This window comes from Mercenaria mercenaria, chromosome 9, assembly GCF_021730395.1.
Source record: "Mercenaria mercenaria strain notata chromosome 9, MADL_Memer_1, whole genome shotgun sequence".
Lineage (NCBI taxonomy): Eukaryota > Metazoa > Mollusca > Bivalvia > Venerida > Veneridae > Mercenaria > Mercenaria mercenaria.
In genome coordinates this window covers 50,030,726-50,047,878 of record NC_069369.1, presented here as the reverse complement: position 1 = coordinate 50,047,878, position 17,153 = coordinate 50,030,726, and the positions used below count along the sequence as shown (strand labels likewise).

At 33.5% G+C, this 17,153-nt stretch overlaps 1 protein-coding gene across 1 annotated transcript in view; it reads left to right on the top strand.

Annotated features, from left to right (window-relative positions):
- The window catches only part of LOC123547089 (oxygen-dependent choline dehydrogenase-like), a 53,341-nt gene that overhangs the window by 26,193 nt on the left and 9,995 nt on the right, over window positions 1-17,153 (top strand). Inside the window, exons 2-8 of the mRNA XM_045333892.2 lie at window positions 5,162-5,304; window positions 6,199-6,407; window positions 8,400-8,589; window positions 9,721-9,849; window positions 10,968-11,092; window positions 12,988-13,155; window positions 14,176-14,326. Coding sequence (XP_045189827.2) covers window positions 5,181-5,304; window positions 6,199-6,407; window positions 8,400-8,589; window positions 9,721-9,849; window positions 10,968-11,092; window positions 12,988-13,155; window positions 14,176-14,326 — 1,096 coding nt within the window. The 5' untranslated portion in view covers window positions 5,162-5,180. The remainder of the gene's footprint in view (window positions 1-5,161; window positions 5,305-6,198; window positions 6,408-8,399; window positions 8,590-9,720; window positions 9,850-10,967; window positions 11,093-12,987; window positions 13,156-14,175; window positions 14,327-17,153) is intronic.

Here is a 17,153-nt window from a genome sequence, read left to right as displayed (position 1 = left end):
GAAGAATGGTTATGTTTATCATAAACGTACAATCATGCATAGCTACAGAAATATAACACAATAGGATGAAATCAGATTATTGAGTTTCACCTGTGCAAGAAATGTCAAAACTCATGATAGCAAATATGAATGAATATGGAAGATAAATCGCATATATATATATATCAAAGAACCTCTCTTAGATTAATGATATGTATGCAGTTGCTTTATACTGCAAACGAACAGTCTACGCGTATTTAAAATGAAATCGGTGAATGTAAAACAACATTCTGCTAGATACATGTATAAAATCAATAATTAAATTCACAGTAATTGCGCAAAAGCAAATCAAAATCATTTCAAAATTTACATTTCACAACTAATTAATTATTACTAACTAAATTTTAAGGCAGTACATAAATATTACATGATGAAAATAATCTTTAAAAGTTTAAAAGTTAAAGACAGTTTTGAAATAAAGGGATGTAAAATACAAAAATGCCTAACATTTTTCTTTTCTTGTTATTGTAATAAACAATTTAGAAGATAACCCTTAAATTTGGCGCATAAACTCTTTGTTTTTTAAATGAAGTACTTGAAATAATAAACAAAATTATAAGAAAACGAAAAGTTTATTTATGTACCAGGTACTGCTTTCAAATTAAAATGTAAACTACATGCAGGCGTTAAATTATCAAATTTTAGCCGAATATGTGGTTGATAGATCAATTCAGCAATATTGTTATAATATTTAAGAAAGTGTAAATACTGCAAGTTTGTCAGTGTACTGTTACATTATACATTATTATACCGGCGGCTACGTGTTTTACTCTTCGCAGTGACGAGGTATTTCAATGTTGTTTTAACGCGTGTCAATAGATAAGGGGTTAATTGACAATTTTTGCCGATACCTGATCAAGTTTAAGAAAATTGTTACACGTGGTATGAAATACATATTTTTTCCTTATATTATATTTGTTAAACACTTGAAGTATGTTTTCTTTTTTTTTTTTTTTTTTTTTAATTATCATCAACAATAATGACTCATACACTATATATTTTATAAACTGGATCTTATATGTTACCAGTGTAAAGATTAAATTGTGTTCAAATTAAACTTGATATAGTATTTAATTAACATTTATTCAAAATTGGTTAAATTAGTATACATAAGAATCTATTAAATGTTACGTCCAGATAAACGATTGAATAACTTTTATTAATTCGTAATGTGTGATATGTTTAATTAACATCGTAGTCCGTTCTGTATATATATATATATATATATATATATATGAAAATAAATAAAATACTACTTTTATATACCAAGTGTAGTAGCAAACTAATTAAAAGGAAATAAACTTAATTTGAATTAACGGTGCCGCTTTATTTTAATTCCTATTATAGTCAACGTTTTCATGATCAATGTAAAATCATCATTTTAAATATTATTGCATCTAAGATATCACAAGTGTATTTGATAAAAGTAAAATTTTATAAACTTTAAGACACATTCATTAGTTGTTTAGCCATTTGCAATAAACCCGACTGCAAATAATTCGTAAAATCATTCGGTAAGTGTATAAATATGCCCCGTAGCCAGCCTTACCTGGATTTCGCGGTGACTGCCGGTGATTCGCCGCGACCCATCGCGATTCAGCGCGACCCGCTGAGATTTTTCATCGCAGGTCGCCGCGGACACTTTATCTATAGTTGATCGCGGGGTCTTACAAAATCATCGCGATTTATCACAGACTTAAGTAATGATTCAATGAGAAAAATCATCGCGATTTTCCGCTCAGGGTAAATATTTGTGCCGGTGGTAACGCGGAAAAAGCAAAATCCGCGAGCCAGGGACTGTAAGTCTATATGAACCATGTGACCAATGGGGTGGGGCCATATTTGACGCTAGAGGGATAATTTGAATAAATTTGGTAGAGAACCACTAGATGATGCTACATTACAAATATCAAAGCCCTAGTCTTTGTGGTTTGGACAAGAAGATTTTCAAAGTTTTTTTCCCTATATAAGTCTATGTAAACCATGTGACCCCCAGGGCGGGGCCATATTTGACCCTTGGGGGAATAATTTGGACAATCTTAGTAGAGGACCACTAGATGATGTCATATACAAAATATCAAAGCCCTAGGACCTGTGGTTTTGGACAAGAGGTTTTTCAAAGTTTTTCCTATATAAGTCTATATAAACCATGTGACCCCCGGGGTGGGGCCATATTTGACCCCAGGGAAATAATCTGAACAATCTTGGTAGAGGACCACTAGATTTTGCTACATAACAAATATCAAAGCCCTAGGCCCTGTGGCTTTGGACAAGAAGATCAGAAACAATTTAACTGTTCCTGGCAAATGTGACCTTGACCTTTGACCTAATGACCTAAAAATCAATAGGGGTCACCTATTGGTCATGACCAACCTTACTATCAATTTTCTTGACACTAGGCCTAAGCGTTCTTGAGTTATTGCCCGGAAACCATTTTACTGTTCCTGGTCACTGTGACCTTTACCTTTGACATACTGACCTCGAAATTGATAGGGGTTATCTGCTGGTCATGACCAACCTCCCTATCAACACTCATGTTTCTAAGCCAAAGAGTTCTTAAGTTATCATCCGTAAACCGCTTTACTGTTCAGGGTCACTGTGACCCAGACCTTTGACATACTGACCTCAAAATCAATAGGAGTCATCTGCTAGTGATGACCAACCTCCCTATCACCTTTCATGATTCTAGGCCCAAGCATTTCCGAGTTATCATCCGGAATCCGTTTTACTAATCTGGGTCACTGTCTGGGTCACTGTGACCTTGACCTTTAATATACAAATCTCAAAATCAATAGGATTCATTTGCTAGTGATGACCAACCTCCTATCAACTTTCATGATTCTAGGCCCAAGCGTTTTTGAGTTATCGTCTGGAAAAGGATTGGTCTACATACAAACCGATCAACCGACCGACAGACCGACCGACATCTGCAAAACAATATACCATTCCTTCTTCGAAGGGGGGCATAATAAATGTTATAAATTGCAGAAAATTATTTCCATAAGTTATTAAAATTATCTATTTACCTTCAACATGATAAACTTTTTCAGTATTCTTTTCTTCTATTTTTTCACCTGTTTAAGGTAAGAGTCGCATTAAAACTTTAAAATAAAGATACACTTGAAACCAATTACCACTTAGATTACAAGCCATTTGCCCAGTTTTAAATTATATAGCGCTAACAACCAAAATTGAAATGCAATCTGTTTCCATTGTAAAAATATGACTGAGTTATCTTTTACCTAAATTGAAATCTCTATAGAACAATGTTGCTTTCATTAAACTACATGATGTTTGATCCAGTGTTCGCAGGATTTGTTTCGCAGTGTAGTGCATATTAAGAAGTTCGATTTTTGAAAGAATGGTTTGAAACACTTAGTGTCGACAACATATTATCCTTTTGAATGTCATGAAAAAGGAACATCAGCTATATTATTCACATTTATTTCTATAAAGCTATATATGTTTACGATATTTTAACGCTATATGTACTATAAAAGGGTTAATAACACACATACTAAAGATGTATATAAATGTCAGTTTTATAAATAACTTTTAGGCCATGAAAGAAACAACTTTTATTGTGTATATTTGTAGTTAGAATTTAAATGTAAATAGAACGTAGAGTTTTACACAAAATGTATTTTAGGCCATGATTTATAAATACTCGCTCTTTAATAAAGTATAGAGTATACAGAATGGATATAATATGTTGTGTATAAGGCTGAGGAAGCAATAATTGATATAAGAAGTTAGTGATAAGAGAACATCAACACGTGTATGACTATTATAGTAGCTAGAAGTTATTTTATTGATCCAGTTGATGTCTTTTAATAGTACTGAATGGGCTTGTTGAACTGTCATTATACTTATCTTCATTCTAGCAAGCAGAAGTTTAAACAATTAAGTATATGAATTTATTATGCGGATCAACCCTTTGCAGACTGCGCCCGTAGTGCACCGCTCGGAACATCGGTGTGTGAGATGTAGTGTTTGGGCAGGGTATGCAGTTGTGACTGTCACAGACTGTAACATAATACAGATGTTGACAGTTTGATTGGCGTTCCCTGTCTTTTAGCTCGACTTTTCGAAGAAAAAGCGGAGCTATTGTACTCGCCCTAGCGTCGGCGTTGGTCAAGTTTTTTTTATATAAAGTTAAATATTTCTGTTACTATTAAAGCTATTGACTTGAAACTTAAGATAGTTATTTACTGTTAAAGTCTACACCAGGAGAAACAATCTCCATAACTCTCAATTAAAGTTTTACAGATTTATGCCCGTTTTAACTTGACTTTTTTGGTTAAAGTATTTGATAAAGTCAAATATCTCTGTTGATTTGAAACTTAAAATAGTTATTTACTATCAATGTTAATATCAGGAAAACAGGAAAAACAATCCCAATAACTCTGATTTAAATTTTGACAGAGATATGCCCCCTTTTTACTTAGATTTTTTTTAGATAAAGTCGAATATCCCTATTTACATCAAAACTTAAAATAGTTATTTACTATTAAAGAGTCATTATTCTTTTAAGTTAGATCTTTTTAAGCTTTATAAAGTTTTTACTGTCAGTTCTCTAATTAAGAGTCAAGCATTGACAAAAGTCTAGGGCGCTGTCATCAAACAGCTCTTGTTATACCTCGGGTTACGCACCAGTTGATTGGGGTGGATTGTTGTGGTCGTGGTCCCACAGGAAGCGTAGCGTCTGTATATTACATTTGCTTTGTGTTATAATAAATGAACTATAATGTTATGATATGTGACACAGCAATAAAATCATACACCTGAATAGTATTGAAGAGTTTGTGGAATATACGGTCACTGTGAATGACCATTTACATGTTTTATTGAATATACATACCTACATATCTTTGTATCTTATATGTTTTTAAATAGCGAGATTTTAAATAAATAAATCGTAACTATTACATAAATGGTTTTAAACAACGTTTGTTTCCACATTCGAACTTTTCCCGCCGATAGATAACCTTCAAGCGATAAAATCCAACTCACTCACCTTTTAGTGGTTGTCAGTGCCAAATTAATCGAAATTTTAAGATGATTAATGTGATTGATAGGCATAATCTGTTGCAAAATGAAAACTAGTTATTGTATTTTCTAGATCACAGCTTGTTTAAAGGATGTGGCGCTATTTATGTATCTTTGGTGTTGGTCTACTTGCTATTTTACTGTCGTTTATAATCTCATGGAGGAAAGGTACTACGGTGGTTGACAAGATACACGATGAGTATGACTATATTATAGGTAGGTTTCTTGTACTGAACGTCCTAAAAACTGTAACTTTGTCATACTATATCGCATTTCCATTGTACCTATTTGGTCAGATATTAGTTTTTTTCATCTGTGTGTTGAATTATCTGCACGAATCAAATATTCAAGGTCGCTTCCATTTATCAAAAAGATTCAAGTATGAAATTAAACTTCTGTTGTCTAAAGTCGTTTGCAAAATTGCCTCAAACAGGTCATTATATAAGTATGGCAAATGTCATTTTCACACATCAAGGGTTAACCTGCTTTTAAATAACCTCGATGCAGCGATGACGGCCAAGCATTTTTATAAAAATCCATAAAATGTTGGAAGCACAGAACACAGTCAGGCAGAAAAAATATCAGACTTGATTCAGAGTGTTCATGAAGATACAATATTTTTCAAGGTCTGTGTGAAATCTTATATCCCAGAAACATTTATTCGTAAGCGACACGTACCCCAGATTATGGTATATTTGTTAACCCTTAGCCTGCTAAATTTCTAAAATGGACTGGTCCATCATTTAATTTGGGCAATACTATGTTTTATCCGAAGGGGTGTTCACTGAAAATTTACTAGCTGAATACCAAACATTGCAGACCATGATCACCCTGCATGGATGTGCAGGCTGATCTTGTTCGCAAAGGCAGAATCACTTGTCGCCAGCAGCCTAAAGGTTAAAGTTTCTTTATGAATTTAGAATGACTAAGAATGTCTCCTCGTACTTCGATTCAGTGTTTTTATAACTTCTGTGCGTATATGATTATGGAATCAATTTAATACTTGTATAATACATTTCCGCTTAAGCCTGTGCTATAAGGGTGAGGGGTATTGCACTTTGTACACATATGAAATCATAAATATCATAATACCATAAATAATTATTTCAGTTGGTGCCGGTTCTGCAGGGTCAGTGCTCGCTTCAAGGTTATCTGAAGATACTGAGCATACAGTGCTTCTTCTAGAAGCTGGTGGTGATGATATGGGTGACATGATTTTATCTATCCCCTTTGCTCATGTGCTGACTCATCACTCCAAACATGATTGGGAATTCTATACTGTCAAACAGGACAATATCATGTTAGGCTATAAAGAAGAGGTTAATATTTAAATTTATTGGAAATATTTTGCTACTTCATTGCTATGGTATCTGCATAATTGATACCGACCACGGGGAATGTATTTATCTTTTTACCAACCTGAGCAAGCGCTATGGGTGAAAACCAATGCGAGAAGCGACAAGTAATTTACCCTTTGTTTGTGTTCAAATACGTATGGAGATTGACTTACAGCATGGTCGTGTACAGTATAAAATTATGTATTCCTTTTCAAAAAATAAATTGGTAACGGCTACCATTCTCTTACGTATGTTTGACATAGAAGGGCGGTCGTATGTTGCGACATGCTGGAGTAAAACAGGTTTTAATATTGTCCTCTGCAGTAATCAGTTTAATAAAGAACAATAACATTAATGTGCATTCCAAATCGTTATACATTTTTTTAAGGAATGACTATAAATTCATTTTTAACTCGACTTTTTGAAGAATAGTCCAAACTATTCTATTCACCATTGCTTTAACTTTATTTTACGTCAACGTTTTGACCTGGACGTGGGAAACGAATGCACTTGGACACTGTAATCTGTCAGATCGTTTACAAGAACATACACTAGCCGTGTGGAATGAATCTTTTAATTGATCTGGCATTTACTGAGCCTTAAAACCAAAAGTAAATTTCGAATGATTCGGCACTTTGCTTCTGTATTCATACGATTTTTGTCGTGTCATAATATGGAAATCATTACTTTTCCATTTCCTGGGAAGAATCATTTTGATACTATATAAAGCCATGTATTATGTATGCCACTTGCAAAGCAAGAGCGCAAGTTTGTATTCAAGTACTAACCTATAACTTGGTTATGTAATTAGTTACAAACCTGAGCTTGTGCGTTCTTGAGGTTGATACGCTCAATACTAGGCTTTTCTAAACAACGTGGTTAATAGAAAAATATAATACAAAGTGCTATATTGATGGCTGAATTCTTTGAATAATTATTTGTCCTTGCTTTCATGTACTGTAACATTGTATAGATAAAAATTATCTGCATAGGTTATGTAATCAAATATATAAAATGATCCACCGCGAGATAAGAAGAAAAACAGAGCACATATTTAGCTTACTCGGAATGAGTGAGTAAGTGAATTGGCAACGGCATTAGGGTCCTCAAGTACCAACTTAAGCAAAGATATACCCTTGTGTTGGGTTTAACGCTGAATTCCAGCAGTATTTCAGCTATGCAGCGAATTATTAATAGGATTGGAAGTCTAAGTACAAAAAAATCGTCCATATAAGATGAAACTTTTCGTTGTTTTTAGCTTACCTGAGCACATAGTGTTCAATCTGAGCTATTGGGAGCGCCCTTAGTTGTCCGTCGTCAACAGTTTGTTAACATTCTAGAGGTCACTTTATAGATAAATTATAAGGAAACGAGGTCAGAATATTACGCTAAATATAAATTTTGGATGACTTCGTTGCTGGATTATCTGAGATATGAATAAATGTCAATGGGTCAAAACTTTTTATCACTCTAAAGGCCACATTTCCCTACCTCATGATTTTTTACTAAAAAAATCTATCCATAAAAGCTAGGTCAAGTTTAAACCTTGGACACATGATGACACCTGATGACAAAAGATATTAGTTTATCACTATGTCAAATCATTGAACGACTTGGTAAATGATCTAGGCCAAATTAGACACAGGCTAATCTTGGGTAGGAATAAGGTCAATTGAGCGATGCAGGGCCTTCATGTCACACTTGGTTAAGATTATGAAGAACAATTCTTGTTGTCTTTAGAAGCCTTTCCAATTTTATTACAAAGACAGACGAACATTATAATTGTCTCCGCAGAACAATTTTAACTGGAGGAATTCTCTGATCTATACGCTTTAAGGTTATTTCTATGCTTAGAGTTAATTGACTAATCAGTTTCACAATGTCTGCTTTAGATAATCTAGTTAATACTTTTCATAGTAAATTATATTTTATTAACTGTCTAGTTAATTGTATAACCACTAATTATATATTTAGAGAAACTACTGGCCAAGAGGGAAGTGTCTAGGGGGATCAAGCAATTTGAACGCTATGGTATATGTACGTGGAAGTAAGCACGACTTTGACGAATGGACAGCAGAGGGATGTCATGGTTGGTCATATAAAGATGTACTTCCATACTTCCTGAAGTCGGAAAATATCCTCATTGATGATTTAAAGGGCTCAGGTAATAGTTCTTATCATAAAGGGAATAACTATGTCATGGATGATGTTCATGTGATAATGTACATTCTGAAAGGTTTGAAGCGATATAAATAACAAGCACTATTCTCTAAAAATCATTAAAACCATTATTTTGTGTTATATAAAAGGCATTGGGTACTTTGGGGGGGGGGGGGGGGGGGTAAGAGGTACCTAGATCATGAAGTTTTGATAAATTCGTTTTGTTTTATTACCTATGAAAATGTACTTGTCTCAAAAAAAAATTAAATCATACAACATTTGAAATATCCAGCAGTAGAACCTACATAACAAAGCGTCGGTCTAAAACATCCAGGTAAATAATTAGACAGTAATAGTACGTGTAAGTAGAACAGAACAACCTCCCGATAGTACCAAAGGAATCACTTTTTTTCACACATGACCATAATCTAATTTGAAATCACCACATACTAATTTTAGGCCAAATATCAACAAATATATATTATCTAATTGGCAATTGTCATGGAACAATACTTCGTTCAATAAACTCCATGATATTTAACCTGCTTTAGGTAAATAGCAGCAACGGAACAGTTCTGTTCGCAGGGAGAAAGCTGTTCTTTCTCGTTGTCGGATAGGCCATACCCATTAGGCTCAAAGAAGATCAACCTGAATGTGTACGATGTCAAACACCGCTTACTATAAAACATATTTTAATCGAATGTGTGAACTTGGCTCCACAGCGCAGTACATACTCTGACGTTCAGTCTTTGAAAGAGTTGTTTGAAAAAGTTTCAGTCGACTATATTTAATCCTTTCTTAAAGCAGATAGAGATTTATCACAAAATCTGAACATCATACATTTTTTATTCACGTATTTTTCAATATTATTGTTTGCCACCGTTTACCCTTTACATGCATGCATGTTTTTACACTTACATACATGTTTTTAAAGATGCATTTCAATTTTAGCTATAACTATTATAATGGCCTTTCTGTGCCAATTCGCCGTAAAATCTAACTTGCAACTTCACAAATGAATAATTCTAGTCGAACCCACTTAGAAAACAGGCAAACGACTTGAATTTAGCCACAATAACCATTTGGACAAGGATACGTCTCTTAATTTTATGTAATTTTTCATTGTACTCTATAGGATATCATAACTCCGGAGGACCCTTACCAGTTTCTGCTAATAAAAAGACATCTTTGTCAGATAAGATATCAAAAGCAGGGCAAGAGATAGGGTATCAACCTATTGATTGTAATGGTGCAGAAATGATAGGTGAGTGGGAACAAATTCATTATTTCTACTCAAAGTCACGTTTATCATAATGCCTTATCATGTTTTATCTTTATTAATTTATGAATGCTTATCGCAACATATCTAGGTTCCTGTGCAGGTTTTTGCAAACAACCTACCATAAAAGCTTTTTTTTCCCTGTATGTGGCTGATTTCACGGACATAATTGTTGCGTAATTTCACGAAAGAACAATTAAACAAATTAATGAAATGTCCAATTTTCTAAGCTTCAGAAGTTCATAATGAAATTCTCATTTCTGTTAAAACAACAAACTTACATACCTTAGAAAATAGATTATTTTACAGAATGTGTGCCTCGAGATTTTGTTATGATTTATGTCGTTTGAATACGTCTTCTCATTGTTGCATTTGCGAGATTTATGACAACACATTATTGCAACTGTAAATAAAGCCATCAGTGCTAAAATTGTGATAGCATAGAAAGGTTTACATTGATATTTTGATACTAGTATCAGCTATAAAGTATGATGCCAGGATTTTTTAGAATATCCAGCCACTTAAGCCCGTTAAATTATTTTACAATAGCAGATTAAATATGATAATTAAATGATATAATCAGCAAGTTCTTTCACATGGTGTTCCTGTTTATTTCTTGAACATTGCAATCTATTGAATTATATACATCATACATCTGGTTAAGCCCGTACTAGGGAACGTAAGTGGTTTTACACATTTCACTACTTCTAAGGAACAGACCAAATTTGATTTTAGTCTTCTCTGCTTTTATTTTGCATTATGTGAAGATGTTATCTGGTGGTAAGGGTGTTGGTCGCTCAACCCGGAAGTCGTGGGTTTAAACCTCATGTGGCACGAGGAAGCATGCACCAGTGTGCAAAAGTTCATCATATCTAAACATTATTAAATGAAAATATAAAAGTATTAAAATAAAAATGTATTATTTTGCTTCAATATGACGTCATAGATTTTGTTCTCAGATGTTAGAAAAGATACTGCGAATGACTTTCAAATTAAATCTGTCCGTTATTTAAATACCAATATTTATTAATGGTTTGTGTGATATTAATTACATCGTATATACCAAGTTGACGTAATCGATTTAAACACCTTGCATATTGTAGGCACTTGTCCAGTCCAAGCTACTGTTACAGCAAATGGCCTCCGTGCAAGCACGTCAAGAAGTTTTCTACGGCCAGTAATGGACAGGAAGAATCTACATATTTCTATCCATTCTCACGTCCAAAAGATAAATATAAATATACATATATATTTGATAATACATTTAAAGTAAAGTAATATGTTTCTCCATATCAGTATTACCGGTCTGCCTGTCTGACAAGCTACATCACCTGGGAATATAACTTCCGGTCAACATCAACGTCTGTCAAAGATTCTACACTACTCTATGGCAGTGTATGGAGCCAGTCAGAATTTTCGATTTGTTAGAGTAGACACTTCACAACTCGGTGTCGGTCCATTGGAATCATGTTTGTAATTATACACAAGAGAAGACTTGCCAGACTAGAAGCCCATAATCTATATCTATCCATAACAACCACGTATATAATATAGTATACAGTATTATCACGGGACATGGGAAAATACTTTATAAAGATGAATCTCTGTGAATCTATAACATCCAGTTAAATAGTAATATCTTGCGGCAAACTGCTAAATATTGCCAAAGCAGAATCTATATAACTCTGTATCAGTTCATAACATCCAGGTATATAATTTTACCGATTTATCACGTGATATTGGAAAACCTTATCATAGCAGACTGTGTGCAACACAACTGCTATGTAAGGGCTTTAATATTTAGTCTTTGTGAGACATTAAAAATGTCTAGCCAAAGTAGAACCTAGATAACAAAACGTCAATCCCGAACATCCGAATAGATAATTATACACTACAGTCAAGTGTAATGTGAACCGAACAGCCTCCCGAAGTAGAATCAATACAATCTCTATATCAGTTCACGACTGAATCTCCAGGTATATAGTTATACAGAAATATCACGTGACATGGGAAATGTCTTGCCAAAGTAGAATATTCACTGAACACAACTCTGTCAGTCCACAATCTCCAAGTATATAAAATGATACGGTATTATCACGTACCATGACAAACATACCATATAATTCTGTCCGTCCAAAACTACAAGGCATATAACTGTAATAATATTAGTTACACTGCTTGTATATCCCGTATCCTGTCACCAACAAGCAGTGTAACGATTTTATCTTGCCGACTACCTTTTACATCCTCGCTGTACTGATTGACACAATTTTTATATTAATAAAGCTACTTACAGTTACAGTGCAGACTGGAATCCTGAAATCTCTGGTTTTCATGCTTTGATTCTAGTTGATTAACACCAGCCATAAATTGCAAAATGAACTGTATTTTAACAGAATCACAAAACACAGAAGCTCATTTATACAGGTTATGAACAGCTTTGAAAAACTTTTACTTTCGGAAAATCATCAGATTACACGATCATGTGACGATGTCAGAAATATCTTAAAACTTCGGCTTTAGTCCCGTTTCCTGTTAATTCCTTTTTCTTGCAGGTAAATTAAATGATTCTACAACAAACTGCTGTCTTACAAATGTGTTAATTCTTTTGCTTTTCGATGATTTAACTGTTTAACTAAAACAACATTTCAACCTGTCAATCGCGACCGTGCCATACAGAGTTACTGTTCTTCTATATAATCTCCACTAACTTCACGAACCTAAATTAGATAGGAAAAATAAGAGCGGCAAGAAAACACTAATTTTTTTAATCTCGGAAATGATATCTATAGCTTGGGCTTAGGGTTACCCTAGCGATGCGGCAGCCATTTTGTTTTTAATCAAAATTCATATCTGTAATGTACTAGAAGGATATGGAATATATCCTGTCTCCACGTGACGTCTGTTGACCAATAAAAATGCAAGAATCTTGTAGGAGGCGAGATAAACAGTAATATCATGTGCCCGGAGAACACATCTTTACATGATTTATCATCAAAATCATTAATACAGTGTTATATCAAAATATTTTCGACAATTATTTTTTTTTCAAGATAGTGATATAGATCATTTAATAAAACAGTAAATCCTCGAAATATTTTGTGAGCTTTTATGTTAATTCAGGTTCTGATTGAAAACAAAAGAGCAACAGGTGTGTCTGTGATAAAAGATAACCGGACACTGGCAGTGAAAGCACGGAAAGAGGTCATACTAACAGCTGGTTCAGTGATGTCCCCGCAGATTTTGATGTTATCAGGAATAGGTCCAAAGGCTCATTTAGATGACGTTGGGGTCAGTAATAAGTTTTATAAATATCAAAAATATTCCATTCTCTCTCTTACGGACCTGCACTATACTGTTAAAAGATAGTTACTGTATACTTTTGCATTTATCACCAAATATCATAACTCCAGTATTATATGTTGCTGAAAGGAAACAAAGTCTCCCCAAAAAATGTGCTTTTTTTTTCATTTCTTCAAGATATCGAGACAAAATTTGGTTTTAGATGTTGATTAAAATTTGTAGCTTTCAGATGAATGGAATGTGTAAATGCGTTATATTCCCCGAGTTTTCTGAATTGAAAATAAAGGGTCAAGCAAAATGTCTGCTAGGAGGCTGCAATTTCACATGTAATATGACCTATGTTTTATACTTTAGACTTTATAACTGCTAAAGCTATAAGCATTTTGAAAAATTCAACTCGCGTTATAGGTATTTTAACAAATTTACTCCTTCAGCAGATATATTTATCGTTATTTTGAGCTAGGGAAATTACTATCATACTTCGAAGTTGGTTTTGAATTTGTTTTAGTTTCATAATTATTCGTAATATCTTCAAAATTTGGGTATTGAAGGACAATCATCTAAGAAACAAAGATATGCAATGAAAGCCATAAGTCACCAGTATTGAAAGAGTTATTTGCCCTTTACTAAAGGGCCTTTCTTTCAACGCTTTCCGATCATAGGTTCCAGAGTTATGGCCTTAAAGGGCTATAATTTGCTCTTTTTCAGTCCAAACTGTAATATATTAATTACTTATAATATATGCACACTCTGAATGTAGCTTATATATTAATGAACAACGTGTTTATAAAACTACAGATCGTTTTAAACTGATGATTCACTATGGTCCATTGTCAGTGACTCACTATGGTCCGTAGAGTTATTGTCTGTATGTTTCGATGTATGTATCCAATATGTATGCATTTGAGGGGTTTTAATATTTCAAGAGAATGTGTTTTAGTTCATTAGTTACTATTGTGGACCTTTGTCCTTGTACACGGATAGAAAGACATATTTTCATTGATACAGATCAAGATAGTGGCCGACTTGCCAGTGGGGAAGAATTTACAAGATCATCTGTACGCTAGTATTTCATGTAATACAAACATAACGGACATTATTACATTCACAGAGGTATTTGGTCCGTCCAGCCTTCTCAGTTATTTATGGAATGGCAAAGGTAAGCTCGTTTCACTATAGAATGGAAATTGTAAACTTGAGTCAATGGAATTGTAAAGGTAGTTAGAACCACCGAAACGGTACATATAAGTCCGAGGCTATGAAATGAAAGTCGTATGCCCGAGCTAATGAACTGTTAAATATTAGACCGAGCCAATGAAATGGTAATTGGTAGCTGGTGTCAGTAGACTCGTAAAGTTATGGTACATGTAAACTGCTTAAACGTCATTGTACGATAAGATGACTATGTACCTAGTATCTCATCCGAACCATATACTTTTTACCACTAGGCAAGAAGAGAAAAATAAGTATAAAAAGATCAAATCAGTTAATGCCTTGAGCAAAGCGTGACACATTTTGTGTTGGACTTTGTCGGCAAAACAGACGATTGTAAGCAAAGTTTACAGAATTTTACAAGGTAAAATAAGATGAGACAGCTATTGCTGGAAAACAATCGCTGCTATCGCTACGCATGTGTTAAAATATGTGGAAAGTATCTCGAAATATGAGAAAATTAAATAAAAATATCAGGTCTGTTAGAAATTTGACTGTGTTTCCCTGCATAACAGGCAGCATAGGTTACTAACTTATCTATTGTTATGACATCAGACTCGGCAACTGATTTTTCCATAGGAGTACATTGTAAGAAATGATTCAATAGGACCTCCTCAAAACATTTTGTTGACCCATGAGGTGTCATTTTCATCGTCAATTAGCACTTCAGACACAAAATTACCATTTTATATGAGCATAACTGTTCCATTTTTTTCTATGTCCATTCAACGACAAATACTCTCAGTTGTGCATGGTGTTAGTAAAGAAATTTCCACTAGTACTTAATTTGCACAGAAAGCATTACATTGTAAGATTTTAAAGATATTTTCATGATTTAAGGCATTTTGTGTATAGTGTGTTACAGTGTCTAATATCAGCTATACTGAAAATATGAAATAAAACTGCTTTTTCTTATTTAAAGGCAAGGAAAATCTCCTATATAAGTGACCACGCCCCCCCCCCCCCCCCCCCCAAATACCAGACACTTTAATCCCCAATAAACAGGATCCTTTCTGGTCTGATAAGGGTCCATAAAACCCCTGAAGATTTGACATGTAGCCTAATTATTGTCAGAGGATCATGAATTTTATTGATATGTATAGATAAATTGGATATTTCCTGTGTTTTGCATTTTATTGATTGAAATGCTTTTTTTTTGAGAATATACACAAACTTATTTTAATTAAAAATATACTAATTTTGATTGCTCAGTCATGTTGAGTAATGTGCTTACCAATTAGATTATAATTCTTACAGCATGCAAAGCAATTCTCACCCTTTTTAGAAAACTCTCGCCTTTTTTCATAAAAAAAATAATTATTTAAAACTTAATAAAAGAAATGACAAGTTTTTTTATTCTATTATTATGATATTTTTATCTTAGTAAAAAAAATAAAAACAGAAATATTTGTCATTGCTGGATTTTATTAGAAATTAAAGAAGCGTTGTTGGATCTAACAGACTTACATTGTACATATGGGCACAATTGATGAACAGAATGTTTGGCTTGAGAGCTTTCTAATGACACACTATGAAATGTGAAATTTGTTATGTGAACTGACTTATAAGAAAACTTCATTAATTGCATATAATTATGCTTATAGTATAAGATTTGTGATTTGGGAATATACAGTTCCCCTTGTGTGGCCTAATTTTCTTTATAATAAAATCTAACTATAAAGAGATATCATTGTTCAAAATACACATAGTTCATTATTTATAAAAGCTAGGTTCCTGAATGCATTTCTTTTATTTTTCTATAAAAATCCTGCAATGATGAGATATAATAGTAAAAAAGCTTGATTTATTAAAAAATAAATAAATAAGAAACACTGTTGTATTTTATCACTTTGTTTGATTAGCTCTAATTTAATCAGGCTTTCTAAACTCATTATAAAGGTGAGAACTGGTGAGAAATACCGCCTAAAATTTATGTACTGCACAGTAGCTATACAGTAGCTTATTATGACAAACAGAAGCAAGTCTATCAATGGTCCAATCTTGTATATTAGCCCTTACCGCCAATACGCAGACCTTATCATTTCCATAGGCCACATACCTGGCATACCAGAATCAGTGTCTTTAAATGATCACCACGAAGTCAATGTGGAGGCAACCTGTAATACATTCCTCCTGTACTAAATGAAAATAGTCTCCTTTCAACAAATACTACGTACATATATTTTCAAGTATAAATGCTTCAGCAAGGTGCTGCTTTCATACCCCATCCATCACAAAACTGTGTTTTTCTGAATTATCAACACATTTTCTCATCCTAGGTGATAACTGAAAGTGACTTTTAAAAGCATTTAAAAGACAGTAGATAGGCACTGGCCATTTTAGGTTATTTTCATAAAATTTTGACCATTTAAGCCTAAATACATATTTTAGAACACACTTTTGCAATTAAGTTTGCATGAAAGTAATATTGTGTAATATTTTACTCTAACAGTAAAAAGCTGCTACTAGTAGATAAGAATTATAAACAACTAAAAGGAGATAATTCACCATTAATATGTACTAATATTTCAATTCTGATTACTCCTTGGCTCAATTTTGGCATTTTTCGGACAGACTCACTAACAACAACACTGACAAGTTATAAAATCTGTACATCATGCTGGACATCAAATTAAATATTTATCAACTGACCAAAAAAGTGTTCCAATGACAAATATTTCTTCTGCTCTGTCAACAAGACAACACACAATAGACTGCTATCTGATCCTCTTAATGCCCATATAATGTAACTGAAGACTGACCACTTCAACAAT